Source organism: Piliocolobus tephrosceles, chromosome 20 (assembly GCF_002776525.5).
Source record: "Piliocolobus tephrosceles isolate RC106 chromosome 20, ASM277652v3, whole genome shotgun sequence".
NCBI classification, from domain to species: domain Eukaryota; kingdom Metazoa; phylum Chordata; class Mammalia; order Primates; family Cercopithecidae; genus Piliocolobus; species Piliocolobus tephrosceles.
Genome location: NC_045453.1, coordinates 3134272 through 3161054, shown reverse-complemented (window position 1 = coordinate 3161054; position 26783 = coordinate 3134272). Strand labels below are relative to the sequence as shown.

General features: G+C 49.6%; 1 protein-coding gene across 2 annotated transcripts in view; it reads right to left on the bottom strand.

Annotated features, from left to right (window-relative positions):
* RSPO4 (R-spondin 4) overlaps nt 1-26783 on the bottom strand; it is a 41826-nt gene that overhangs the window by 6228 nt on the left and 8815 nt on the right. For both annotated transcript variants that reach the window (XM_023220186.1, XM_023220185.1), the window contains exons 2-3: nt 1289-1477; nt 516-656 (exon numbers count right to left, since the gene is read on the bottom strand). In XM_023220186.1, the coding sequence (XP_023075954.1) occupies nt 516-656; nt 1289-1477 (330 nt within the window). The remainder of the gene's footprint in view (nt 1-515; nt 657-1288; nt 1478-26783) is intronic.

The window sequence follows — 26783 nt, the reverse complement described above, 5'->3', positions numbered from 1 at the left end:
TGCTTGAGTCCCAGGGGCAGCCTGGGCAACACAGCAAGACCCTGTCTTTGCAAAAACATAAACGCATTGCCAGCTGCTATGGTACATGCCTGTGGTCCCAGTTACTCGGGAGGCTGAGGCAGGAGGATTCCCTAAGCCTAGGAGTTTGGGGTTGCCGTGAGCTATGATCACGCCACTGCACTCCAGCTGGGCGACAGAGCGAGACCCGATCTCAAACAAAACAAGCAAACAAACAAACAAAAATCAGTGCTCTTCTTCTGCACTCTGCTGATTCCCTTGGCATTAATATCGATGCCAATGTTGGCTGCAGTAGTAATCATAGTAATGGTGGTTACGTTGGCTCTAGTGTAACGCAGTTACTGTGTGTAGGTATCTGGTGCACCTGACACGGTGGTGCTCGGCCTCCCCTAACCATATGGCATTCTACTGGGATTTCTTCCAGGCCCCCAACACCTCTCACCAAGCCCCCACTCCAGGGAGGTGGGGGGCAGGGTCAGGGCGGGGAGGTCACTCACCCTGGCACTCCCGTGTGTTCTGGTGGGCCAAAGTGCCTGGCGGGCAGGTGGGCAGACACTTCCCCTTGTACAAGTAAAATCGCCTCTTGCACCGGATGCAGAAGTCCTGGCTGAAGCAGCTCTCACAAGTGGCCCCACATTCTGTAACAGAGCCAGGGATACCCTGGGTGAGGGAGATTGCCAAGGATGGGGCTCACTGGGTCTGCCCGAGGTGGAGGGCCTCTGGGTAGTTCCAGGCTTGATAGCATTTGTATTAGGACTCAGTATCTCCTTTGAAACCCAGACTTGGCCAAGGTCAAACTGGGCTACCTGTGAAGAGAACTCCCTTTCTCATTTGAGGGGAGGCTCAGAGAGAGTGAGTGACTTGCTTGAAGCCACCGGTAAATCAGGGCTGGAGTGAGGACTCCCTGCTTCTTTTTCACATCAGAAATAGTGATGATTTGCCCAAAGTTACAGCAAAAATTAGAGCCTGGAATTAGGACTCCTTTTCCTATTTGGGCTAGGACCAGAGAAGGTGAGCTACATGACTAAGGCCACACTACAAACTAGGGTAGAAGTGAAAGTTCCCTGCTCTATTAGTGCTAATTAAGGCTGAGAGCGGGCAGACTTGCCTTAGGCTGCAGAGCCAGCCTGGATGCAGGCAGGTATCTCAGCGTCTGGGCTTAAACATGCACCTACTTCCCTGCTGTCTGTGCTGAGGTGAGAGGGTGGGATCTAAGCCTGCGGTGTCTAGGAGCCCAGCACTAGCATAGAACAAGGGAGAAGCCACGTACTTTTGCACCTGTTGACCTCCTGGCCGCGGATGCCGAAGTAGCCAGGGGGACAGTCGTGCAGGCACTTGCCGTACTGGCGGATGCCTTCTCGGCGGATGAACAGGAAGAGCCTCTGCTGGCAGGTGGAACAGCCATTCTCCTCTGAGCAGATGATACAGCCTGTGCAGTTGCCTCCCAGGCCAGTGCCCACTGCCCGCCAGACCAGGACAGAAGGAGGGAGAAAGGGAGAGAGAGATGGTCAAACCATATATGTGAACAGCTGAGAAGGTCTCATTGGGATAGCAACTGGGCACATGGCCACCCAAACAAAAGACTACATTTCCCAGCTTCCCTTACAACTAAATATGGTCATGTGACAAAAATCTGGCCCATCAGATGTAAGGTAAAGTAGCATGTGCCACTTCAAGAAAGCTGCCTTAAAGGGCAGGGGTGTGCCCCTTGTCATCCCCTCATCCTTTCTGTTGGGTGGAATGTGAACAATGACTGGAACACAAGCAGCCATTTTAGATCACGAGGTGGAAACTGTGTCCTGTGAGGCGGTGGAAAAATCAGATAAAAAACACCTGGGTCCCTGAGGAAGGCAGAAGTGCTGTACTAGCCCTAGCCTGCCTGTGCTGATTGTTACATGAGAGAGAAATCAACATCTATCTTGCTTAGATCACTGTTACTTGGAGTTTTCCATTACTCACCAGCAAACTTAATCTTTACCAAAGTAGTATGTATTTTTGAGTGTGTGTGGGTGCACATGCATGAGTGGGGTGGGGTGAGACCCTCACCCTCCTGCTGGATTCCTGAACAATACTCAACAATACTCCATTTCTCACTGTCACCATCAGCAAGGGCTCCCCCCATCATCAGGAATAGCAATGGGATAAATATATTTAAGGAGAAAAATTTTTGTTGCCCCAGAATTGGTACTCAGGAGCCAAAGCCGGGGAAAAAGAGGTGGAAAGTGCTCTAGAGTCTTAAGTGAGCCGTTCCCAGGCTCATAAGGAGTCTCTGTTACCCTGACCATCACCCCAGGACTCTGATTAAGCTGAACACTCGCAGGGAGGAACTCATGGGAGTTAGGAATTGTCAGCCTGGCCAGGCACAGTGGCTCATGCCTGTAACCCCAGCACTTTGGGAGGCCAAGGTGGGAGGATTGCTTGAGTTCAGGAGTTTGAGACCAGCCTGGGCAATATGGCGAGCCCCTGTCTCTACAAAAAAAAAATTACAAAAATTAGCCGGGTATGGTGGCACACACCTGTAGTCCCAGCTACTTGGGAGGCCAAGGTAGGAGGATCACTTGAGCTGGGAAGGCCGCAGTGAGCTGTGTTTGTGCAACTGTACTCGAGTCTGAGAGACAGAATGAAGCCATGTTTCCAAAAAAGAAGAAAACAAAAAGAAGTGAGTTGTGGTGCTGTGACTTTTCCTCCGTTCCCAACCCTCCCAACGAAGTGAGGAGATGCCAGAGAAACTTACAAAGACAAGGGGTGCTAGCAAGAAGGTGCCAGCATCTCATGTCTTGCTTGGACATAAACTCATGTCCATTGTCCTGTGAATCTGCCCCCTTCCCATTCCTCTTTGAGCAGACAAAGGAGACCAGGAGACAGAAGGGCAGAGCTGAGGGGGAGAGTGTGGTAGAAGAGGCTGCACATCCTTCCCGGCATGCATGAGGGGTTTCTCAGTGGTAAGGGGCACCTTGGGAGTAGCCAGGCTTGGGTGGTATTCCTGCTGCTGGCACAAGAGGGCTGGTTGCTGGGAGGTGCCCCAGCAGTAAGAGGCATCGGGGAGACCACTAGGAGTAGGAGGTGGGGGAGAGTCAGAAAATGACCAGGTGTCATTAAGTGACAGGAAAGGATAGGGCAGCTTTTGAGAGGTGGCAATTGGGGAAACAGTAAATGGTTTCATGTTTATATGTCATTAGGGTCAGACTGGTAAATAATCCGGTTACGTGCCTTGATTCATCTGAGCCCCAAGACCACCCGGCAGGAAACATTCTTAGCTCTCCAGCTCCCAGATGCTCCCCTCTTCCCATTGGTGCCCCCTCTCCCTTTTAGAGGAATTCCCCATTGTGCGAGGTCCTGATGAGAAACACATCCTGGCACCTTCCCCCTGGAACAGAAACCAAAAGAGGTCTGACTCTTCTTTAAATTGGCAGCAGGTGAGAGCTAGCGAAAGTCTGGCCAGATACACATTCTGGTGACTCCAGTCCTGGGAGTGGGACTCAAGAGTGAGGGTCACACAGAAATGGGGTTCATGGTGGAGGCAGAGCAGGCTCTCTGCCTAGCCCTGGCTGAGGCCTTTCTCTCACCCTTCCATCCCTCAGTCCCTCTGTTCCTTCCTTCCTGCTCCAGCTCTCAGATGAGTACTGCTATGTCCCCAAACCTCATCTTCCGTTCCTTGGATTCGGTGAGGCCCCACATCCTGCTGATAACCCTGTTTCTGTGGCTTATAACTCAGGAGCCTGACTGATCCAGGGTACTAATGTGTACCCTGGAATCCTGTTCCCAGCCAAAGTTGGCAATGCCCTCAATTTTCTTGCCCTGGGAGGAGAAACTGCAACAGGAGAGCAGAATAAAGAGTTTTGTGTTCTGGAGCTGTATACCTGGCAGGGACCTGAGGACAGAGAGCAAGTGTGATGTTGTAAGGGGGATTCCCAGAGTCAGAGAGATAAGAACATCCACTGAGAATTTAGCAGAGTCCAGACTTCTCACTCAGCAAAAGATTCAGATTCTGATACTACCAAGAGCTGGCAAGAATGAAGGAAACCTTCACCTTTTCACCTTAGATAAGAGTGTCAACTTTGGGGAAAAATCTAGCAGTATCTAATAAATCTGAAGATGTCTCTTTTCTTTTTTGTGTTAAAAGGTTTTTTTTTTTTTTTTTTTTGACAGGATCTCGCTCTGTCACCCAGGCTCCAGTGCAGTGGCATGATCCTAGCTCACTGCAGCCTCAAACTCCTGGGCTCAAGCAATCCTCCTGCCCCAGCCTCCTAAGTAGCTGGGACTACAGGCATGTGCCACCACACCCTGATAATTAAAACAATTTTTGTACAGATGGTCTCTCTCTGTTTCCCAGGTTGGTCTTGAAATCTGGCCCCAAGCGATCTTCCTGCCTCAGGGTCCCAAAGTGTTGGGATTATAGATGTGAGCCACGACGCCTGGCCTGATGTCTCTTTTCTAAATGCAGCAAATTAGCTTCTGGTGTATATCCTAGAGCAGCAGCTCTCAAACTCTGGCGCACAACAGCAGCTCCTAGAGAGCTTGTTGGAGTATAGGTCCCTGCGTTCCACGCCTGGTACGTCTGATTCAGTAGGTCTGAGAATTTGTATTTCTAACAGGTTCCCAGGTGATGCTGATGCTGCTGGTCCAGGGATCATACTCTCAGAACCACTGACCTAGAGAAACCCTTGTATATGTGTAGAAAGAGACAAAGATATTTATTGCAGCATTATTTAATAGCAAACAACTGCAAAAAGCTAACCCTCTGCCAAAGGAATAAATACATTGTGGTATATTCATACACCACTGCCAGATACCACATACACAATCCAGCCATGATAAATGACTGAGGTAGCTACAGTTATCATTGTGGACACAGCTCAAAGATGGGGCTGAGAGGAAAAAAGCAAGGTGCACGGTGAATCATATAGTAAGAGCCATTTATATAAAGTTCAAGGACCTGCAAAGCAATATTTTGTAGCATTTGTTATTTGTAAATATGTATTCAGAGCAGAAGACATGAGACTAACCAACACTGAATTCAGGATCGTGGCACACAAATGTTTATTGTATTATTTTAAATTCTTGACTTTAGGTTTGAAATAGTTCACCCTAAAAATGCATAAAGAACAAAATAATTTAGCCTCTACTGTGTCCTGGGGCAGAAGGAGGTCTACATTCTTTCTTCTTCTCCACTAGCTCCCCTCCCAAGCCCTGTCCCATCTTCAAGCTGAGGTCTTGAGCAGGGGAAAGTGACACATTCTGAAGACATGGGACTTGGGTTCCAAGAGCATTGGAGACTCATGCCTCTGTACACTTTGTTAGTCATCCCCTCGTCCACTCTCCCCTCGTCCTCAGTAGTGAAATCCTGATTTTTATTTTATTTTTTTGAGGCAAGGTCTTGCTCTGTTGCCCAGGCTGGAGTGCAGTGGCGCGACCTTGGTTCACTGCAGCCTGGACTTCCCGGACTCAAGCAATCCTCCCTCCTCAGTCTCTCTAGTAGCTAGGACTACAGGCATGCATCACTATGCCCGGCTAATTTGCGTATTTTTTTTGTAGAGAAATGGTTTCGCCATGTTTCCCAGGTTGGTCTCAAACTCCCGGGCTCGAGCAATCCTCCTGTCTGAGGCTCCCAAAGTGCTGGGATTACAGGCCTGAGCCACAGCGCCTGGCCAGAACCCTGATATTAAGCGGAGTTTACATCCTCTAAGACTACATTTCCCAGGCCCTTTGCAGTTATATGTGGTCATGTGCCTATGCTCTGACCAATGGGATGTGAGCGGGCATGCCCTGTGCAGCCCCTTGGGAAATGCTGGCGCTGTTCTCCTCCCATTTTCCCTTCCATCTGCAGGACTGTAGGCTTGAGAGTGGAGCCACGGCAGATCCAGGAGGCAGAGGGATCTTACAGAAAGACAGCTTGGCGTGGCTGTATTAACCCAGGACTGCCCACCGCTGAGATTCTTTCCTGGGGAAGGAAGGAAAGCATTGCCCATCTTGTTCAGGTCACTGGGCCTTTCTGACGCACACACTGACTGATGATGTCGGGTCTTCTGCCATGCAAGGCAGCACAGAGTCATATCAGTGGAGACCAAGGTGCCCTGCTCTGTGCCTCGGCACTGTGGAAGCCCACTGGACCTGAGATGCGACCCCACTACCAAAGAGCAAGGGGACCCTCAGTTGACTTGTGGTGATCTCTACCACCTGGCAGAATAGGACTTCAAATTGCAAATTATGTTAAATTACAGAAAAACAAAGTAGCATTTCCTGCAAAATGAATCTGTGGACAGAGACTCACACCCTGACATGGTGTTGCTGCCCATTTTGCAGCTGAGAAAAACCGAGAATCAAGGAGGTGAAACGACATGTCCAGGGTCACACAGAATCGGCAGGGGCGGACCCACATCACCCTGCCCCACGCTGCCCTCTTAGAGCATCTGTCCAGGGCCTCCTGTGTCAGGCAGAGCCTGGGGCCATGCTGGTGAGCCACGCATGGCCCCTACCCCTAGAGGACAAACAGCCTGGTGGGAGGAACTGAAGTCCACAGAAGTGACGGCAAAGCAGGATGAGATAAGGGGTCAAGATGGAGACAAAGCAAAGCTCTTACTACTCTTAGAAGAGCTTAGAGGTCACTCAGCATGACTCCTGCAGTTTCACTGGGGACACTGAGGCCAGAAGGGGTGGAGCTTTCCCCAAAGGTAGGCGGCCAAACTGCAGAGAAGCCTCAGTCCTCTGTTAGAGTTACAGTACTATTTGTTTTTGTTGTTGTTGTTTGTTTGTTTGTTTTTGAGATGGAATCTCACTCTGTTGCCCAGACTGGAGTGTAGTGGTGCGATCTCAGCTCACTGCAAACTCCGTCTCCCAGGTTCAAAGGATTCTTGTGCCTCAGCCTCCCGAGTAGCTGGGATTACAGGCACCCGCCACCAAGCCCAGCTAATTTTTTTTTTTTTATTTTTAGTAGAGGTGGGGTTTCACCACGTTGGCCAGGCTGGTCTCGAACTCCTGACCTGAAAAAGCTTGGGTATATGCTGAAAGCCAAAGAACCCAACAAAGACCCTCCCAGACCTCAAAGAGTGTTGGCTCGCAGGATGGTGTTTAGCATCCTTCAACACCCCAGTCTTTGAAGGGTAGTGGCTGTTTCCGGCCTCATCCTCGACCCTGGCAGTTGACTAGGATGCCCTCTTGTGCCTCTATGTTGTAATGGCACCTCTTGCTTTTTGACTTCTGACAGCCTGTCTGGTGTTTCATCATGTCTCTGTAACTCATTAGAAAAAGCAGTGCTATTGCCTCTCTCTACCCCCTACCCTAAAGTCATGGGTGTAGGCACTTGAATATTCACTTTGTGAATCATCAGTGATGACAAGAGTCTGTACAGTGCTGCTCTAGAAAGATCCAAACGATGGTTCTTAAACTTGACTGTGCATAACGATCTCCAGAGAGGCTTGTAAAGTGTCTGCTTTGGGCCAGGAATGTGCACTTTAACAAGTCCAAAATAAATGTAACAGGAATTTTGGAAGTGTCTTCCCTGTTCACAGTCTCCTTTCCCGGAGAACTGGCCCCAGTAATCATGTTTGTAGGGCATGACTCTGACCCTAGCCAATGGCTGTCTCTTCCAGAATGGGCCAATTAGACCTTCTCTCTCTAGGCTGATGGACAATGGTTTGGACTGGCCTTGACCTAAGGCTATCTGCAGGTGGGAGGGTAGCGTGTTCCGATGCATATGTGTGACAAGCCTTGGTGGGCACTAGCTAACAGAGGCCCCGCTCCTCTGCACTGTCTGGCTTTGAGGTTCATGTGCTGCCATCTCCACCCAGATGCACTTAACCTGGGCTTGGCCAATCAGAGCATCAGGTCCCCTTGACTACAGTGGTTGTAGGTTCAGACACAGGCGCGCATCCCCACAAGAGCTAGTCTTGGGGTTTTTGCTGAGGTCAACAGATGTGTGTGGAGATGTGTGTTTTCCTTTCCTCTCTTTGGATCTAGGAGGATATAGATCAGAGCTGATGGGTGCCACATGAGGGAAGAGCTTCTGGAGAATGGAGGCCACACAGCAGAAGCAGAGCCAGGAGACACAGACAAAGACCAAAAAGAGTCATCTGTGCATGTGGATCCACCCTGGGGATCCATAAATTCTCTTTTCTCAAGTCACATTGAGTTAGGTTTTCCGTCACTTGCAACCAAATGATTCCCGACTAATAGAGAAGTAGAGAGAGAAAAATAAATCAGATGCAGAGAGAGAAGCGGCAACCAGAACCTCATGGGCTCCTTAAGACAGAAAAAGTTTCTCACTGCCTCCCAGTCCTTCCCAAAGCTTGGCTTGTCCCATAGCTCCAAATAAAGTGACTTTTTCACTTGAGCTAGTTTACTTCTGTCAAACTACAATAAAAATGGAAGTAGCTCACTAGATAGCAAACAGATCACGGCGGAGCAGCTCTGCTTTGGCACGGATGAGGAGCCTGGAGCACCACCTACCCAACCTGATCACCCTGGTGCTCCAGGGGACACTGAGGTTCCAGGGAGCACACTTTGAAAGCCCCTGGGTCCTTCTACACATCTCGGCCTCCGTCGCCGTCCTCTCCCAGCCGAGATGCACATTTTCAAAGCATTTAAGCTCTAATTGCAACCTCCCCAAGTTTTCTTGGGACATCACAGTGGATGGCAGGCACCCCATGTAATTTCCATTAACAAACGTCTCCCATAATCAAGACCATCCTCCCTCAGTCAAAACACCAGTAGGCCACAAAAGCATGGCCCTGTGTTGCTCCAGCAGCTGGAGAGGCTTAGAATGAAATCTGAGTCACTCCATGTTTCCCCAAGCACCCGAGGGATGAGTCCAGACTTGGATGTCCATTTTATGGAGAATGACAGTGGAATCAAACACACCAGATTTGACAGTTTGCAAAATGATAAAGGCTTATGACAACTCTGAATGCATGCATTAACCCATGGTTCAGTGATCCATTCATTCATTCACCCATTCACTCAACAAACAATTACTGAGCCCCTATTCTGGGTCAGGTCCATTGCTGGGACTCAATGGTTATGAGCTTCGGGGGAGCTGTGTGACATTGGGCAAGGTACTTTACCTCTACAAGCCTCAGTTTTCCCAGCTGTAAATGGGAATAATAAGGCTTATCTTGCAGGGCTGTTGTGATTAAAGGAGATGGTACATGAAAAACTGTTAGCTCAGACCACCTGCAGCAGGCATCTCATAAATAATACCATTATTAAATCGAGAATGATGTGTTTTCTGCCCTCAAGGGACTTAAAAATCTAAAGATGTGTAATGACGCAGGTTCCCAGATTGATCTCCTGGCCCCATCACTCATTGAAGAAGTCCCCTCCTCTCTGTGGGACTCAGTTTCCCCATCTGAAAAATTGTGGCAGCAATTCCTACCTCCACGTGACTTGTTATGAGGGACGTGCAAACCAGCAAGTGCTGGCACATAGTAGGTGCTCCTCTGTAAACCTAGGTTCCCTCCCCGTTCCCTCACCATCGTGACACATAGTGGGACTGTCAGCCAACATCTGGACCCTTCTCCTCTTTCCCAGGTGAGCAAAAAGAAGGCAGAGATGTTGGTGAGGCTGGAAGGAGGCCAGCAGGGTCCAGGGACATGGTCTTTTGCCCTCTGGATGGTGACGTGCTCAGGGCACAGATATTAGCCAGCAACTTTGGTCCTAGGTGAAGGGCAGGCTTATTCTTTCTTTTGGGAACAGGGAATAACCTGTGTTCTTCAAACAAGGGTCCCTAAGCTCAGAGTCACCCATATCCTGAGAACTGCCCTAAGCACCTTGTTTCAACAGGAGTCAACGGCTCAACATGTGCAAGTGATTGCTGTATTTTTTTTTTCCATTTCAGGGTTTTGAGTGAATTTAGGGTCATCTCTGCCATATCATGCCTTCCGTCTGCCTTCACTCTGCAGAACTTCCCTGAGGGGGTCAAAAAGTGCAGGGTGACATCTGGGGCCCTGAAAATGTTACCTTCTCCTATGCAAGCTCGTGTCCTCAGCAGCCCACAGTGAGTCTGTCATTGAAATTTCCTTAATACGCAAGCCAGAAACTCTAGCCCCATACATTTTTTAAAAACAAGACTAATTTGGATAGATTTCTAGCATTTAAAAAAATCAAGAGATTTCACATTAAAAAGCGGGAATTTGAACTTCCTTGGAAAAAGTTAGAACATCTGCCAACACTGGGTCTGCTGTCACAGGGCAGTGAGTGGTTAGAGTTACATAAATAAGGCACATGCTCCCCAGGTTACTGCAGACCCTACCCCTCTCTGTTGTATTCCAGATACTGAGGGCAAAGGTCAGCTGCCCTACATTCTCTTCCTTGAGCTACCTCTTAACACCCACTTCACTCACTCACAGTAGAACACAATGTAGAGCAGGGGTTCTCAAACTTGGACATGCATCAGATTCACCTAGAGGGCCTGTTAAAAACACAGGCTGCTGGGCCTTACCTTAGAGTTGCTGATTCAGTAGGTCTAGGCAGGGCCTGAGAATCCACATTGCTAACAGATTCCCAGGTGATGCTGACCTTTGCTGGGCCTGGGCCCACACTTTGAGAACTACTAGTGTGAAACAGGGTTAGGAGCCAGACTGGTCGGATTGAAATTTCAGCTCTGCCCCTTACCCTTGCCATGTGACCTTGAACCAGTGCCTTAACCTCTCTGTGCTTCAGTTTTCTCATCTGTAAAACAGGAATCCTCCTGGCTGACCTCCCAGGTGTGCTGTGGGGGCCTGGGCACGGCCGACACTCAGGCGGGTCTCCATGACATCACTGTTACTACCATTATTATCACCACCCATCCTGCCTGTGTTGGCATTTGTGGTCCTGGAACTGCTTTGACAATCGGTGCAGAGCTTTTGGTTTTGATGCCAACATTTTTGGGGGTAGAATTTCTTCATAATTGGGGTGTGCCCCGGGAAGTATGTCTTGCATGAGAACATCATGTCATGGTGAACTAAGGATTTAATACAGCTGTCCTGGAGGACTCCCGGGGGGTAAGAAGGATGGGGAAGGACAGCAAGACACCACTACCCCCTGCCCCAAGGCAGTGAGACTGAGGAGGGCCAGACCCTGCTGAGGACCCTGCTCTGTCCTTGGGAAAGACCCAGAACCATGCAGGAGGGCCCCACACAGACAGTGCTGGGCAGTGCATCCTCCGATGTCCGCCTGGCAGTGCAGGATGCATGTTACCGATGACCAAGGGAAATAAACAACATCTGGGCACCCGCCTGCCCACTCAGGCCTCCACATATGGGAGGCAATCGCCACCGCTGGAGGCTTGCTCAGAAGATCCCCCAGCACATTTCTGCCTGGGGGTGGATTGCACCATCCCTAGCAAGGGGGTGGGCCGTGGACATGACTCCCAGCTTAGAGACTCCCTGGAATCAGGGCTAGAGGTTGCTAGCCCACTGGACCCTTCTCAGCACTCAGGAGGTGGGGGGACCAGTAGGGCGGAACATTCAGCAGAATGTTGTGGTTGCCGTGGCTTTGGGGCCTGACAGACCACCACTTCCTAGCTGGGTGATATTGGGCAAGTGGCTTTACTGTTCTGAGCTTTGGTCTTCTCTTCTGTGAAATGGGGACAACAGTAGCAACCACCTCCCAGGCAGTTGTGGGGATGCCATGAACTCATCCACGCAAAGTGCTTAGCACAGCTCACAGCAGATGAACGAGCACTCTGTTGCTACTTGATTCATGCGAGATGCTCCCTTAAGAGCTGGGCCCAACTTGGCTTGCTCACCTTTAAATCCCCACAGCCCTGCACATTATAGGTGTCCATTAACTACCCATTTATGATTATACCCATTATGCCCGTTCATTATTTCTTAAATGAATGCATGAACGGTGGCTCAATAAAGGTTCTCAAAAACTTTAGGGTGAGCTCTTAGGGTGCTCACAGCCTATTTGGGAGGACCAGGCCCATACAAATGTGGAGAAAGCCAATGACCTCCGCCGAGCAGGGCTCAGAGCCAAGTGAAGGACCCAGGCAGGGTGGGAGTGAGAGTCCAGAGACTGGAGACATCAGGGGTGGTTTTCTAGGGAGGCAGATGTAGGGACACAAGCTGAGGCCGGGGCAGGACTAGTTTGTGTAGATGGAGGAAAGGTTTCTAAGAGAGGTGAGCACAAGATGATATTGTACTCAATTGGTAGAAAGGGCGGGGCTTGAGCAAGGAGCAGATGGCAAATCCCTGCCAAGGTGCCAATACAGGACACCTAAGGGGCTGATAGATAAGACTCTCAAAATACAGTAAGAATAGGCACACAACCAATATGGAAACTTTTCATCCTTTGTCCTCCAAACCTGCTACTCCTGTCCATTTTAGTCAATGGCTACTCCACTCAGGGCTGAAGACTTCAGCAGCATTCTTGTCTCTTCTCTCTCCTCCATATCCTACTATTGGCACATCAGGAATCCGGTCAGTTCTACTTCTGAAATATGTCCGGGAATACTTCTCTCCACCTTCCTTGTTCCCACCCGCTTCCCTGCTCCTGCCCTCTTTCTCCACCACTCACCTTCTCTGGCTATGCTGGCCTCATACTCCACGTTCCCCAGCTGCCAAGACCACTCCCACCACAGGGCCTTTGCACTTGCTCTTCCTTTTGTCTGGAATGCCCTTCCCACATTCACCCACAAGGCTTCCTCCCTCAAATGTCTCCTTGTGGGGACAAGAGTGATTCCTTCTTAGATGCTAATCTGCCACGTCGACTCCTGACTAACCTTGAGTCCAGTAATGCCTCCAAGGTGTCTAGCTGAAGCATTACTCTGTATGCAGAAACACTTATTTGCTGCGGATTTCACTTTTCCTCCAAAACAAACCTTGATGCTGCTGCAGGAATCATAGGCTACGACACCCATAGCACAGTGCCAGTCACCTGTGTACTCCTCTCAGAGCACGCAGACCTTTCTCCCCAAGATATATAAGCCCTGGGTCTGGGGGGTTACAGCTCGGAGATCTACCTATCTTGAGGCTGCCCAAGATCTTGCTCTGTTCGTAAGTTCCCCAACTAATAACCCTTTACCAACAAATTGGAATTGTCTGCCTCATTCTTTGGTTTCTCAGCTCCTTCTGCATTTGGGGTTGCCTTGCGTATACAGCCCTTTCACGGAACACCCCTTCCCTGTGATCCCCCCAGACCTCCTGCCTGCAGCAGCACCACACCCACACCCCACTCCTCTCCCACGTTGCTATGTTCTTCGTGCCATTTATCCCCACCTGATAGGGTCTAAATTTGGCAAGTGCTGTTGTCTCTTTCCCACCAGTGAAAGATGAGTTCCAGGAAGGCAGAGATGAGCCACGGCACACTGGACCAACTATGCAGTACCTGCCTTCTCACTTAACCAATTATTTCTTTTATAGCTGCTTACCATTCCGCACAGAGGGGCTGCAAAACTGATTCAAGTACTATTATCACACCCATTTCAGAGAGGAGGAAACTGAGGTTCAGAGCAATTATGCTGCTTGCCTGAGGTCACTTAATAAGAAGTGGAGCAGATATTCAAACCCAGGCAGTGTGACTCTGAACCTGAGGGTTATCCTTGAGGCTACACTGCAGCCTGGATACTCAACATATCCCCGTGCGCCTCCTCAGTCCTCCATGCAGAGTCCCTTACCTACTGAGGCCTTGCTAAGTTGCCAGTGCTGTGCTGAGGCCTTCTTCAGCGTCCACTTGACCTCACCTGAGACAGGAAATTGGCCAAATGGTGGCAGTGCAGGCTGCCCCAGGACTGACCCTGCCCCCTCTGCATTCCTCATCCATCCTCCCCTCACACCCAACAGACAGTGAGCAGATCAACAGGTGTGTGTTCAATCAGGGGATGAAATGCCCACTCCATCTCTCAAATTCTTCAGGAGTGAGTCTCTTGCCTCGCAACTGGGACTTGGGGAGAATGCAGAAAAATTACCTGCTAAGTTGCAGCCACTGCTGGACATTCTGGCCAGAATCCTCTTTAGACATTGACCTATATGGGCTGGTCGCAGGGGTGGAGAGGGTGGTGGTAAAACCGAGGTTCAAACTCACATTTGTTGATTTTGTGGCCAGTGGTGATCTCAGATTTCAACCCACATCAGAATCACCTGAGGCTGCTTATGGAAAACAAGAGGTGCTGTCGCCTGTTGACACATGCAGTTGTTTTAACGTGTATGGTGTGCCCAGGTGTATGTGCATGAACTCGGAGATCTTCAAAAACTGCCCTGTGAGGTCAGCCAGGGCTTCCCAAACTGTAATATGCACACAAAGGAATTTAACTCAGGGATCTTGGGTTAAAATGTGGATTTTGATGCTAAAGTTCTGGAATGGGGCCGGGGTGCTGGCCCGAGAACCCACTTTAAGAAGCGAGGAGGGAGATGCTATTATCATTCCTCATTTTACAGCTCTGGAAGCGAAGGCTCAGAGACCAACAACTCTAAGTGGTGGAGTTAGATTTAAAACCACAGCTGATGAAGACCCCAGACTCATTCTACTGTGTCACACTGCCTTACCCTGTTGGTCTGATGCTGAACGTGGGGGGGGGACAATGGGAGTGATACTCAAAAGGGGCAACCTGACTGGGCAGAGTGGCTCACACCTGTAATCCCAGCACTTTGGGAGGCTGAGGCAGGTAGATCATAGGAGGGTCAGAGTTCGAGACCAGTCTGGCCAACATGGCAAAACCCCATCTCTACTAAAAATACAAAAATTAGCTGGGTGTGGTGGTGCACACCTGTAATCCCAGCTACTCAGGAGGCTGAGGCTTGAGAATCACTTGAATCCAGGAGGCGGAGGTTGCATAAGCCAAGATTGCACCACTGCACTCCAGCCTGGGTGACAGAATGAGACTCTGTCTCAAAAAAGATAAGATAAAATAAAATAAATAAAAAATAAAATAGAATAAAATGTCAAAGGGGCAATCTGACTCCTTTTGCCACTCATAGTAGGCACATTTCCCCAAGCAGCCTGAGTTGGGGACAGTCCCGCCAGGCCCAGCATGACAGAAAAAGGAGGGGCTGGGTTCGTGTGTGTGTGACGTGTGTGTTTGGGGGACCGGGGCAGGTGTGTGCTGACGCGTGAGACCCCCGTCTAAAGGGATTTGCCTGCCCCCAGGTTAAAGCATGGAGGAGGCCGGAGCCCCTGCTCCGTGCTGGTCCTGCAGGGCTCAGCTGGGGCCCATATCGGGGGTTGACACAGTGGAACAGGCTGCTTGTGCCTGGATTCCCCACTTCCTGACCCACATGAACCAAATCTCTGCTTCCCCATCCTCATGCACCTGCCCTGGACCACATTTATTCTGCCCTCCATTAGCTACTCATTAAGAGAAATTACATTTGTGTTGTTGATGGGAGCTCTGGGGGCGCTGAGCAGCCCAGAGCAACCACTAGTGACCTTCAGAAAAATAATATTAAAGAAAAAAGGGTTGTTTTTGGATTCCTCATCATTCAGCAAGCTGTGCTGAGGGTAGAGCAGCCAGCTGAGTTCGGGACCGGGGCAGAGAGTCTACCCTCCAGCTGGCTTCTCCAGACCCGTCGGTCCAGAACTAGTGCCCTGTTAGCCGTGAACACAGAACTGTCACAAAGCTGTCCTGAGCATGAAACTGTTACCAACCAATCTGTCTGTGGAGTTGTTACAAAACTGTCTTGTGTGTGAATGTGTCACAATGTTGTCAAGTATGTGACTTTGTATAAGAAATTGTCGTGCAATTGTCCTCTAGGTAAAACTGCCAAGAAGTCGTCAAGTATATGCAGTTGCCACTCATTTGAAAAACTACTGGGAAAAAGTTTCTTTTCCTTTCACGTATGAGGGACAGGTTGCTGTATATGTGATCTTGAGTAAGCTGCTGACATGCACTGTGCGTGGCTGCTGCTTCTGCAATAACAGTGCCTGGCACACAGTAGGTGCTCAATGAGTACTTGCCAAATGTCTCCTCAGGGCTGCAAAGTGGACTCAGATAGGTTCCGGTTCTTTCAGGTGCCGGCTTTGTCCCATAGTGGGCTGGGCTGGGTGCCTCGGGTAGGTCTGCTGCCTTTTGTATCCTCTGAGCCTGCTTTGGTTGTCTGGGTGCCTCAGGTGGGTCTGCTGCCTTTCACATCCTCTCTGAGCCTGCTTGGGTTGTTGTAAAGTGCACTGAGGCCTGAGTATGACGTGCCCAGCAATACTGGGGAAAATAAATGCTGGCTGCTAATTCCCTCTCTCCCTCTTGTGGGGGGTTTATGATTCCTCAGGGCTCTTCAGGGTAGCAGAGGCCTCTCGTGGCTCTTTGGGAGGCTGTGGAAGCCTCAGCTTTGGCTGAGTAGGACGTTTGCTGTGGTTAGGACTCTGGCAGGACACCTCCAGTCAATCAGGATGCTCAGTGTCACAAGGATTGGGGGCAATGCCCACTGCTCCAAACCCAGGAGGCCTCCTCTGGGGAGGATGTGAGCTCCAGGATTCCAGGAAGGGTGGGAGGAAACCTAAGGAGAGCTGAAAGCTTGTAATTCCTAAGATAAGCCCGTGTGAGAAAGGTACCAGCTTTTGAAGTTCGTTCTGCAAACGACCTTCTTCACTTTTTCGCATTGAAGTCCTGCAATCAGCAGAGCTCAGGGCTAGGAATTAGGGCCTTTACTCCTGTCCCAGCTTGGACTCAGACTCCTTGTATGACCTTTGGCAGGGCACCTCATCGCCCCCTGCCTCAGTTTCCCTATCGGAAAAACAGAGGCGTAGTCTTGATAAAGAACTTTTGAACTTTTTCTTAGCCAAAGGAGCCTTCTTTTTTCCAAGATGAAATGTGATATAACAGATCGATTCCTAAAATGAATGAGTTGAACTGTTTTGGCTGAGGCCAGGATGGGGGTGAGGGTGAGGATCTCGAGCTGTCTTTTTGGTTTCCTTTGCCTACTTCTAGAGGCAGGCTCTGAGGGCTTGGATACTCCCTAAGGACCCTTTGAACCCCAGACTTCCACAGGGCTAATGGCTGTAAGGAAGGTGATATAACTTTGTGGGACTCTGGAGCCTGGGTTCATTCCCACACTAGCTTCTCTGAGCATTAGTTTTCCCATCTGTAATGGGGATAATGACTATGCTCACATGTTGTTGTGACAGTTCAGTAAGCTGGTTTTGTGTGTGGCATGCCAAAACAGGGTTTGGCTGACATGGGGTGCACAGCAATGCGGGAGCTGCTAGCAGTTGTGGATCTCTTCTCTCACGAGTGAGACTGCCTCAACAACTCTGTGATATGGGTAGCAGTATCTGGTCTTGCAGACAAGGAAGCTAAGGCACAGAGAAGGTAAGTAAGTTGCCCAGATCACACAGCTGGTGAGTGGCAAACTCAAAGCCAGGCAGTCTTAGTAACAGATAGTTATTATTATTTTAAGTACTGGGGAGAGACTAGGCCCCAGAATAGGTCCAAAATAAATACCCTCCTCACCTTATATAATTAAGCCCTAAGAAAGCTTAGAAATAGGCCGGGCATGGTGGTTCATGCCTGCAGTCCCAGCATTTTGGGAGGCCGAAGCGGGTGGATCACGAGGTCAGAGTTCAAGACCAGCCTGACCAAGATGGTGAAACCCCGTCTCTACTAAAAATACAAAACACCCGCACTGGGTGCGGTGGCAGGCACCTGTAATTCCATTACTTGGGAGGCTGAGACAGGAGAATCGCTTGAACCTGGGCAGCAGAGGTTGCAGTGAGCCGAGATCGTGCCACAGCACTCCACCCTGGGTGACAGAGTGAGGCTCTGTCTCAGAAAAAAAGAAAGCTTAGAAATATAACCAGCTCCCAGTGCTGAGAAGACTTGGGGCCCCGCTGCCAGTGAGCATCAGGAAAGGGGGCAGGTCTAAAAGTCAGGGCTGACTGAGGCAGGCCCTTGGTCAATGTGTCCCTGCCAGTGTTCCTGGGACAGCCCCAGTTCTTCTCAGCCAGCAACCTGGGTATCTGGAGCTTCCAAGGGGTGGCAGAGAGTTGGGAATGCAGTTTGGGCCTCCAGCCACTTGGCACAAAGTAAGCATCTTCAGAGACCCTATTCTGGGTCTGGTCTCTCCCCATGGGCCTTCTTCAACACTCAAATCCTAGTACAAGGGAGAGAGCCCCAGATGTGGACTCTTGTCCAGTTCTGCAGGTCCTCAGGCAAGTGTCTCTCTGTCTCTGGGCTTCAGTTTCTCCATCTGTCAAATGGATGTTTAAACTCGGTGTTTCTAAAGGCCCACTGTTCACCCATCCATCCACCTACCCACCCACCTACCCATCCACCTACCCATCTGCCCATCCATCCATCCATCCATCCATCCATCCATCCATCCATCCATCCATCCATCCTTCCACCCACCCACCCATCTATCCATTCATCCATCCACCCACCCACCCACTCATCTATCTACCCATCTATCCATCCACTCACCCACCCATCTATCCATTCATCCATCCACCCACCCACTCATCTATCCATTCGTCTATCTATCCACCCACCCACCCATCATCCACCCAACCATCTATCCATCCATCCATCCATTCAGCAGATATTTCTTGAATACCATCTATGTGCCAGGATCCTTTATTTATTAAAGTTAAAAGACAAATCACAGACCTGTAGAAACATTTTAGAAAGACACACAAAATCATACTGGATTGGAAATGTAAATTTCCCAGGGACTTTTATTCACCAGTGACTCTCCAGCGCCATGCATAAGGCCACATGTCTACTAGCTGCTCTGTAAAATACTTGTTGGCTGTAAGAATGAATAGGACATATTTTGCTGTTCTAAAGAGAGCTGCCTCCTGAATCTGAGAGTGCAGTCAGACATCCTCTCTAGGACTTATTGAGAGGGGGCCAACTATCTTTGTCACCCCCACCCCTGACCTGCCCCACTGCCTCCCCAGCCCATATAATCCAGTTTCTAAAAAGGATCTAAGGAGGATTGGTCAGCAGTGGCTGGGGCAGGGCAAGGCACGGCATGTCCCCAACTCCCAAGCCCAGGTGGGCTCATGGTTTGGAGGGGAGAAACTATGAACCATAGGGAAACAGGCATTCCATCCCTTGATTGAACACACACTTGTTGATCTGCCCTATGTCTATTGGGAGTGAGTGGAGAATGAATGAGAAATGCAAAAGGGGTGGGGTCTGGCAGGGGCAGCCTGCATTGCCACCATTTGACCAATTTCCTGTCAATTTCCTATATTCGGTCAAGTGGACATTGAAGGAGGCACTTGAGCTTAATCTAAGCCATGGTTTTCCAGCCCAAGGGGCATGAGGCTGTCGAAGGGGAATGGGGTAGTGAGGAAGCTAGGGTGATCTGAAGAGGTCAAGCTCGTGCTCCTTGCCCAATAATCACACCTGTGTCCCAATTAGGCACCTGCCACACGTGGGAGAAAGGGGAGGGCATGGATGGAGGCAGAAGAACATTTAGTCCCAGTCTCTCCCTGCTGCTCACTGGTGATGGCCCCGGAGTGTTCTAACACTGGGAATTATGGAGACCACAGCAGCAGCAGGGTAGTGACAGCTGTCTCTATCCCCATTCTTTCTTCTGCCCCCCAACATACAGGGGAGAAATCAACCCAGAGGGTGGAGAGAAGAGAGTGAGACAGCATGACATATCTCCCTACAGGGTAAATCAGTGGAGTCAGAAGCTGAGTCAGGCAGTGATGGGAAAGGAGAGCTTCAAATCAGACCTATGTTTTAAAAATTTAGCACTGGACTAGGCTTTTTAATAGCTGAAAGTTACCAGAAAGCTTTGAGATCTGCCCAAAGTTATTAAGGATTGGAGTTAAAAATATGACTGTGTATTGGGGGCGGGGGATGGGGGATGTGTGGAAAGCATGTCATGTTTGTAATCCTCTGTTACAACTTCAGCATCATCATTAAGCCAGTTACACACAAAGTAGCCAAGAATATCCTTAATACACAAAGAGCTCCTATAAATCAATAAGAAAAAGGGGAATGATCCAAGTGTGTTGAGGGAGAATGGGCAAAGACATTACAAGTAATTTAAAAAAGGAAGACAAATGGGACAATAACCATATGCAAAGCTGTTCTACTTCCCTAAGAATTTTCAAATTGAAGATGAGAACAAGAATGAAATACTACCATGACCTACAAGATACAGAAATTGTAAAAGACTCTGGCACCTTATTTTGAGAAGGCAATTTAGGCAGAGTCTATTATCTGTAGCATGAGGTAGTAACAGCATTTGACAGGCAGTGTCCTGAGTTCAGAGACGGGTAGGCACTTGTTAGGAGCCACACAGTGAGTCACGGGAGGGGAGGAGCTAGAACTCAGACCTCTGGATAGGCACCTTTGACTCTTTATCTCCAGCCAGCTGATCCTCTCTATCTGGGCTAGTGTACAGCCTGGCCCCTGGCTCCTGACTGGGTAGCCCAGGTCTGCTATATCCATTGCTGCACCCTGCTCTGGGCCTGAGGATGGCTGGGACACTGCTATTCCAAATGACACGTCTCTCATGGTTACCCTGTCCTTCCCAGAGATCAATCTTTCAATTAGTCCTGCTGGGCAGCAGCCTTGGAGGGTAGAGGTAGGACTCCAAGTCTGGGGATAAGATAAACCTGTTCTCAAATCCCAGCCCCCACCTTTACTCCCTGGGACAGTTACTTAACCTCAGTTTGCTCATTTGTAAAATAAACACTGTCCAGGTGTGATGGCTGACACCTGTAATCCCAGCACTTTGGGAGGCTGAGGTGGGAGGATCACTTAAGGCCAGGAATTTGAGACCAGCCTGGGCAACACAGTGAGACCCTTATCTCTATGAAAATAAAATTAAAAAAAATTAGCCAGGCATGGTGATGCATACCTATAGTCCCAGCTACACAGGAGGCTGAGGTGGGAGGATTGCTTGAGCCCGAGAGATCAAGGCTGCAATGAGCTATGATCATGCCACTGTCCTCCAGTCTGGGTGACAGAGAGAGAGACCCTGTCTCAAAAGCAAACAAATAAGATTAAAATGAACACAATCACCCACCCACTGAAAAGCTTGTTCCTTCCTGCCAGGCACTTTTCAAGGCACTTGCGGATACATCAGTGAATGAGACAGACCTTCCCCTCATGAAGTTTACATCCTAAGTGGGAGAGGGAGATCATTTTAGAGAATGACAGGGAATTGAATTTGGGTACACAGAGTGGCAGGAGGGAGGGCCTGGGCTGCCTAGAAGGGCATCTCTGAGATATACAAGAAAGCACTCTTGGCAGAGGGACCAGTGGGTACAAAAGCCCAGAAGCAGGAAAGAACGTGGTGTGGAAGAGAGCAGCGAGGCCAGAGTGCAGTGACTAAGGGGAGAGTGGTGGTTGGTGAGGTCTGGAGGCAGAGGGGCCAGACCCTCAGGACACATGGACGAGTTTGGATGGTGCTGGGTTTTCCTGGAATTGAATCAGGAAGCACTGTGGACTGCAAGCCGAGGAGTGTCTGCCACCTTGAAAGTTTCTCTGGTGCTGAGGGGAATGGACTGTAGAAGCTGGGAGCTCAGGGTGTAGGGGTTCTGGTCATTCTAGTGGCCTAGACGAGGCTGGCAGCTATGAGAAGCGGGTGGATCCAGGGAGGATGGACAGACAAGCTCTGCTCATGGGTTATTATGAAAATTAAAGGGTAAGTGACTTAGTCCACAGTGCAGCACATAACACATGCTAGACAGATCTTAGTTTTTTTATTTATATATTTATTTATTTTTGAGACAGAGTCTTGCTATGTCACTCAGGCTGGAGTGCAGTGGTGTGATCTCAACTCACTGCAACCTCCGCCTCCCAGGTTCAAGCAATTCTCCTGCCTCAGCCTCCCTAGTAGCTGGGATTACAGGTGCCCGCCACCATGCCTGGCTAGTTTTCATAATTTTAGTAGAGATCGGGTTTCACCATGTTGGTCAGGCTGGTCTCGAACTCCTGACCTCAAGTGATCCACCTGACTCAGCCTCCCAAAGTGCTGGGATTACAGGTGAGAGCCACTATGCCCAGGCAGATCTCAGCTTTTAAGAGACCTAGACCTAGAATCTGAGATATACAAGAAAGCACTCTTGGCAGAGGGACTAGTGGATACAAAAGCTCAGAAGCAGGAAAGAACGTGGTGCCTCCTCCATAAATATCCCAAATCGCTTCTGCCTCTCCTGGTCATTGGTTCAAATTGTGATTCCTTGACCTCTTGTTGCCTCTTGACTTTTGCAGCCTGCTGGGATGAGGTACTTGTTCTGAGTTCCTCTAGTTGTTATTTTAAGCAGACTGCATATCCTCCGGCCCCCATCTCCCAAGCTGGTGAGAAACCCAAGGCAGTATCAGGGTGGCTCCCTAAGTCATTTTCCAAGTTGAGAATAGGTAGTAAAGTCACCTATTCTCACAACCGTGACATCCACCCAGTCCAGGTTCCCAGACTAACTGCCCAGTCCCCAGAAGTAGAGAGATGGGAGGCAGCGCCAGGCAGGAGGGAACCCAGGTCGCATACACAGGTTTGAGTCCCAGCTCTGCCACCTTGGCCCTAGGAAGGCCCTCTGACCTCTCTGAGTCTCTGCACCTCATCTGCAAAATAGGAATGATGTTATTAAAGGATTGCTTGCAGGGTAAAGTGAGGTAATAACCTGCAGAGAGCACCTGGCTGTGTGCCCAGCTCATACGGCAAATGCTCACCAGGTAGGAGGATCCTAAGGTTGTGGGCAATGCATACAAAACCTCTGGTGCATTGTAGGTGCTCAATAAATGGTAGGATGCTAGTAGGGAGGAGTTGAATGAAAGAAGGGGAAAGAGACCCAGTGCATGGTGGGGGAGGCAGGAACACAGGGAGTTGGGGGCTCCACCTTGGAAACCTCTCCTGGCCCTGGGGGCACTGTCTCCACCAAATCCAAATCCAGGTAGCTAGAGGGACCTGGGCCTGCACAGGCATGGAAATTCTGCAGTCACTATTAGTGGGCCTCAGTTTCCTCATCTGCGAAGCAAGAACCATAACCCTTCTTACCCAGTTATAACCTGGATTCTGGGCTGGAAACAAGATGAGCAGCTACAACCTGTCCTACACCACCCCCAGTTGGAGATGCGGGCCTCTGGGAGCTCTGGCCGATTTTCAAAGGGACTAGAACTGCAAAGAGCAGAACCAGGCTAATGCTGGCTGAGTGTTCACAGTGTGCCAGGACCTGTGCTACCCAGGTCCTTGTACTAAATCATTAAAACTTGCCATAACCCCACAAGGTGGGGACTACTCTTACTCCATTTGCAGGGATGAGAAAACTGAGGCTCAGAGAGGTGAAGGGGTTGGCCCAAGCATTCACAGGAGGTGCCAGGTGGAATGCAAACCTGAGCCCAGCTCCTAACCACTGGGGAGGAGCCTGCCTTGTGGCCTGTCACCCCTCCTTGCCAACTCCTGCCAGCTGGGCCTCCAAAGGCCAACAAATGCCATTTAAAGCCATACCTCTCTCAGGGCACACCAGGGATGAGCCCCAAACTGTGGGGGCAGACAGGAGGAGTTATATCAGCCAAGTGAAGGCAGGAGGGAGAAGGCTACTCCAAGTGCCTTTATTCTGGAACTGTTTGCATTGCAGGGATGGAGCCCTTAGCAGCAACCCCCAGATCATCAAAAAAGCTGGCTATGCACACAAACGTCCTGAGTGTATGTTTCCCTTCATTCTCTCTCTTTCTCTTTTCCCCTCCCTCCCTCCCTCCCTGCCTTCCTTCCTTCCTTCCTTCTCTCCCTCCTTCCTTTCTTCCTTTCTCTCTCTCTCTTTCTCAATCTCTCTCTCTCTTTCTTTCTCTCTCTCTCTCTTTCTTCCTGGGGTGGGGAGTTGTTGATGCAAGAGAATAAGATGATCCACAAACTGAACTGATTCAGCCAAAGCAACCCTCAGCCAGAGGCGAGCAGGAAGTGTAATCTGTTGGCTGGGGATACTCCTTGTGGGGGATTTTGAACCCCTGTGGGGTGTTGTTCAAGCCAATGTCACTCGCCTTCAAGGGCAGGGAGTCTCCAGCTGATGTCTCTTTTACAAGAAAACTCACTGCTGCTGAGGCTACTACCTCCATCAGAGTAGAGGGGAGGGGGACCCCCAGGACAGGGTCTGGTTTGGAGCATATGCGTGCCAACTGCAGGCAGTGATCCAAGGGCACAGTCAGGAAGGAGGGTGGACAGAGGAGCATCACCGCAATTGAGCGTCCCAGTAGCGTGCTCAGGAAGGCCTGAGGGCTGCTGCAGCAGCACTAACACTTGCCGGAAGAATCCCTCACAGGAAGGGTGGTCCAATGGCAAGCCATAGTGGATCCAAGCTCACACTCTGAAGTGTGACTTTGCTTGTTTATTTTAAGAGAAGGGGTCTCACCGTGTTGCCCAGGACGGCCTCGAACTCCTGGACTCAAGCCATCCTCCCTCCTCAGCTCCGTGAATAGCTGGGATTTCAGGTGAGAGTCAATGCACCTGGCTCTGGAGTGTGGCTTCTTGTAAGACCTTCTTATACAGACTTTTTTGTTATTGTTTTTGAGATGGAGTCTCACTCTGTCACCCAGGCTGGAGTGCAGTGGCATGATCTTGGCTCACTGCAAGCTCCACCTCCCAGGTTCACGCCATTCTCCTGCCTCAGCCTCCCAAGTAGCTGGGACTACAGGTGCCCGCCCCCACGCCTGGGTAATTTTTTGTAGTTTTCAGTAGAGATGGGGTTTCACTGTGTTAGCCAGGATGGTCTCGATCTCCTGACCTCGTGATCTGCCCACCTTGGCCTCCCAAAGTGCTGGGATTACAGGCGTGAGCCACTGAGCCCAGCCCAGACTTTTTAATAAGATCAGAAAACCCAGACCATAAGGCAGAACAATCCCCCTCTCCCCCCTCAAAAACCAATGGATTTGACCACATTGACAGCATGGTAAGTAATGATTTCTACTCTCCGAAGGTGAGGACTCTACAAAGTCAGATTTAAAAAGATATTTTTTGTGTCAAAATCAACACAGGATTGATATCTAGGTAATACAAGGAAGTCCTATAAGTTGACAAGAAAACTTCAGGAAATCCAATTTTAAAAGTGGGAAAAATAAAAATAAAATGTTTAAAAAGTGAAAAAATAAAATTAGAAATTAAAAATCAGGTGAATAAGAACGACATAATTAAAACAAAAAGTTAAAATAAAATCACATTCAGAAACAAAATTAAATAACAAAATAAAAATGTAAAAATAAGGTATAAAAATAAAGTGTAAAAATCCATTCAAATAAAAAATACATTTGTAAAATAATTTAAATGTATTAAAGTTAATACAAACAAAATATTAAGAATAAAAGTAACATGTTTAAGTGAAATAAAATTTAAAAGTGTAAAAATACATGAAAGAATTTTTACGAGTAAAATAAAAAATCAGCTATTTTTAACAATATAAAGAATAAAGGAAAAAAAATAGAACATCAAAGGAGAGCAAGGTCTTGCTAGACCTTGCTGATGACGTGCTGTGAATTAAGGAGTCTGATTGGCTCAAATGCCTGCAGGGAGGCGGGGGAAGTGAATGAGGAGGGTGGTGTAGGGGGTGAGGGGGAGGAGGAAGGAAAAGCATGCCCTCAGGCAGCATCTGACTCGGTTTTTCCAGCCCGCTGTGGGCAGAGGGCAGGATGTCAGGCCCCACCATGGCCTCACCCCAAAATAGCCATCACATCATTTATGCATTTGTAACGTGCTGGCAATACACACACACACACACACACACGCACACACACACACACACACACGCATGCATGTTACATCATCCCATTCTCACTGCCGTCCTCTGAGGTCCACTTTCATAGAGGAGTGAACAGAGACTCAGAGAGGGTGGGTCACTGTGCCACAGTCACACAGCACTTAGGACCACCCTATCCTCTGAATCTGGCATCCTCAAAATGACCTTCTTTGGACGAGTTAGGTCTGCCGAGGACTTTCAAACAGAGGCAGGGCCATCTCTGACATCAGGCTCTAACTTTTGTACGCTAGGAAGAGCCCACCCCCCATGACGCATGACAGTTATCACCATTAAAGAAGCACTGACTGTCTTCCAGGGGGTCACATGCATAGTCATCTTGACAACCATATGAGGTAGATGCTCTTATTGTCCCATTGTATTGACAGACAACATCGAGATTCAGGAGTCAGACACTGTCACCCAAGCACGGCAGTAACAGAACTGGGAGCTGAGCCCAGGACTGGCACAGCCCAAATCTCACACTCCCTGCATGTCACCAGGCCCTTTTAACCATCACTGACGAGCACTCCCTGTATGCTAGCAATGTGTTTGTTTATGTTACATGCCTCATTTTAAAAATTAGCCAACAGGAGCACAGAAGGGAGAGATGACCTGCCCAAGGTCACTCAGCCAGTAAGTGGTAGAGCCCACAGCCTTCGGGACAGCCTGCCAAGGCCCCAGTGCTCATCTGGGACTTGCTAGAGACAGCTGTGCCCACTGGCCAACCCCAGAGCAGGCTCAGAAGGGCAGCTGTGACATTCCTTCTCCTCACGTCTCCACCCTGGCGGATGTGGGCTCTGCCGTCGGGCTCCAGGGAAAGTGGAGGTTTCCAGTGAAAGGGAGTGGTTTCCCCATGTGGCCTGGGTCCTCTGGGCTTGGGAATGCCTCTGTTCTGAGTTGGTGAAACAGAACCTCCCACCCCGTGCGCAATGGCACATCAGAGCCCCTACTATGGGCCACAGAGCAAGGGCCCTATGAATCATGCTGTTACTGCAAGTAATCATTCCAGGGCAGGCAGTGGCGGCCCAGCATGGGACAGCAGTGTCCGGGTGGAGTTGGCGTCACCCATCCGGAGATGGGAAGCAGACCATTCCCGACGGGATCTGGAAGAAACTCTGAGGGCGGGGCTGAGGGCACATGTGTCCTGGATGTTGCTGTTACACAGG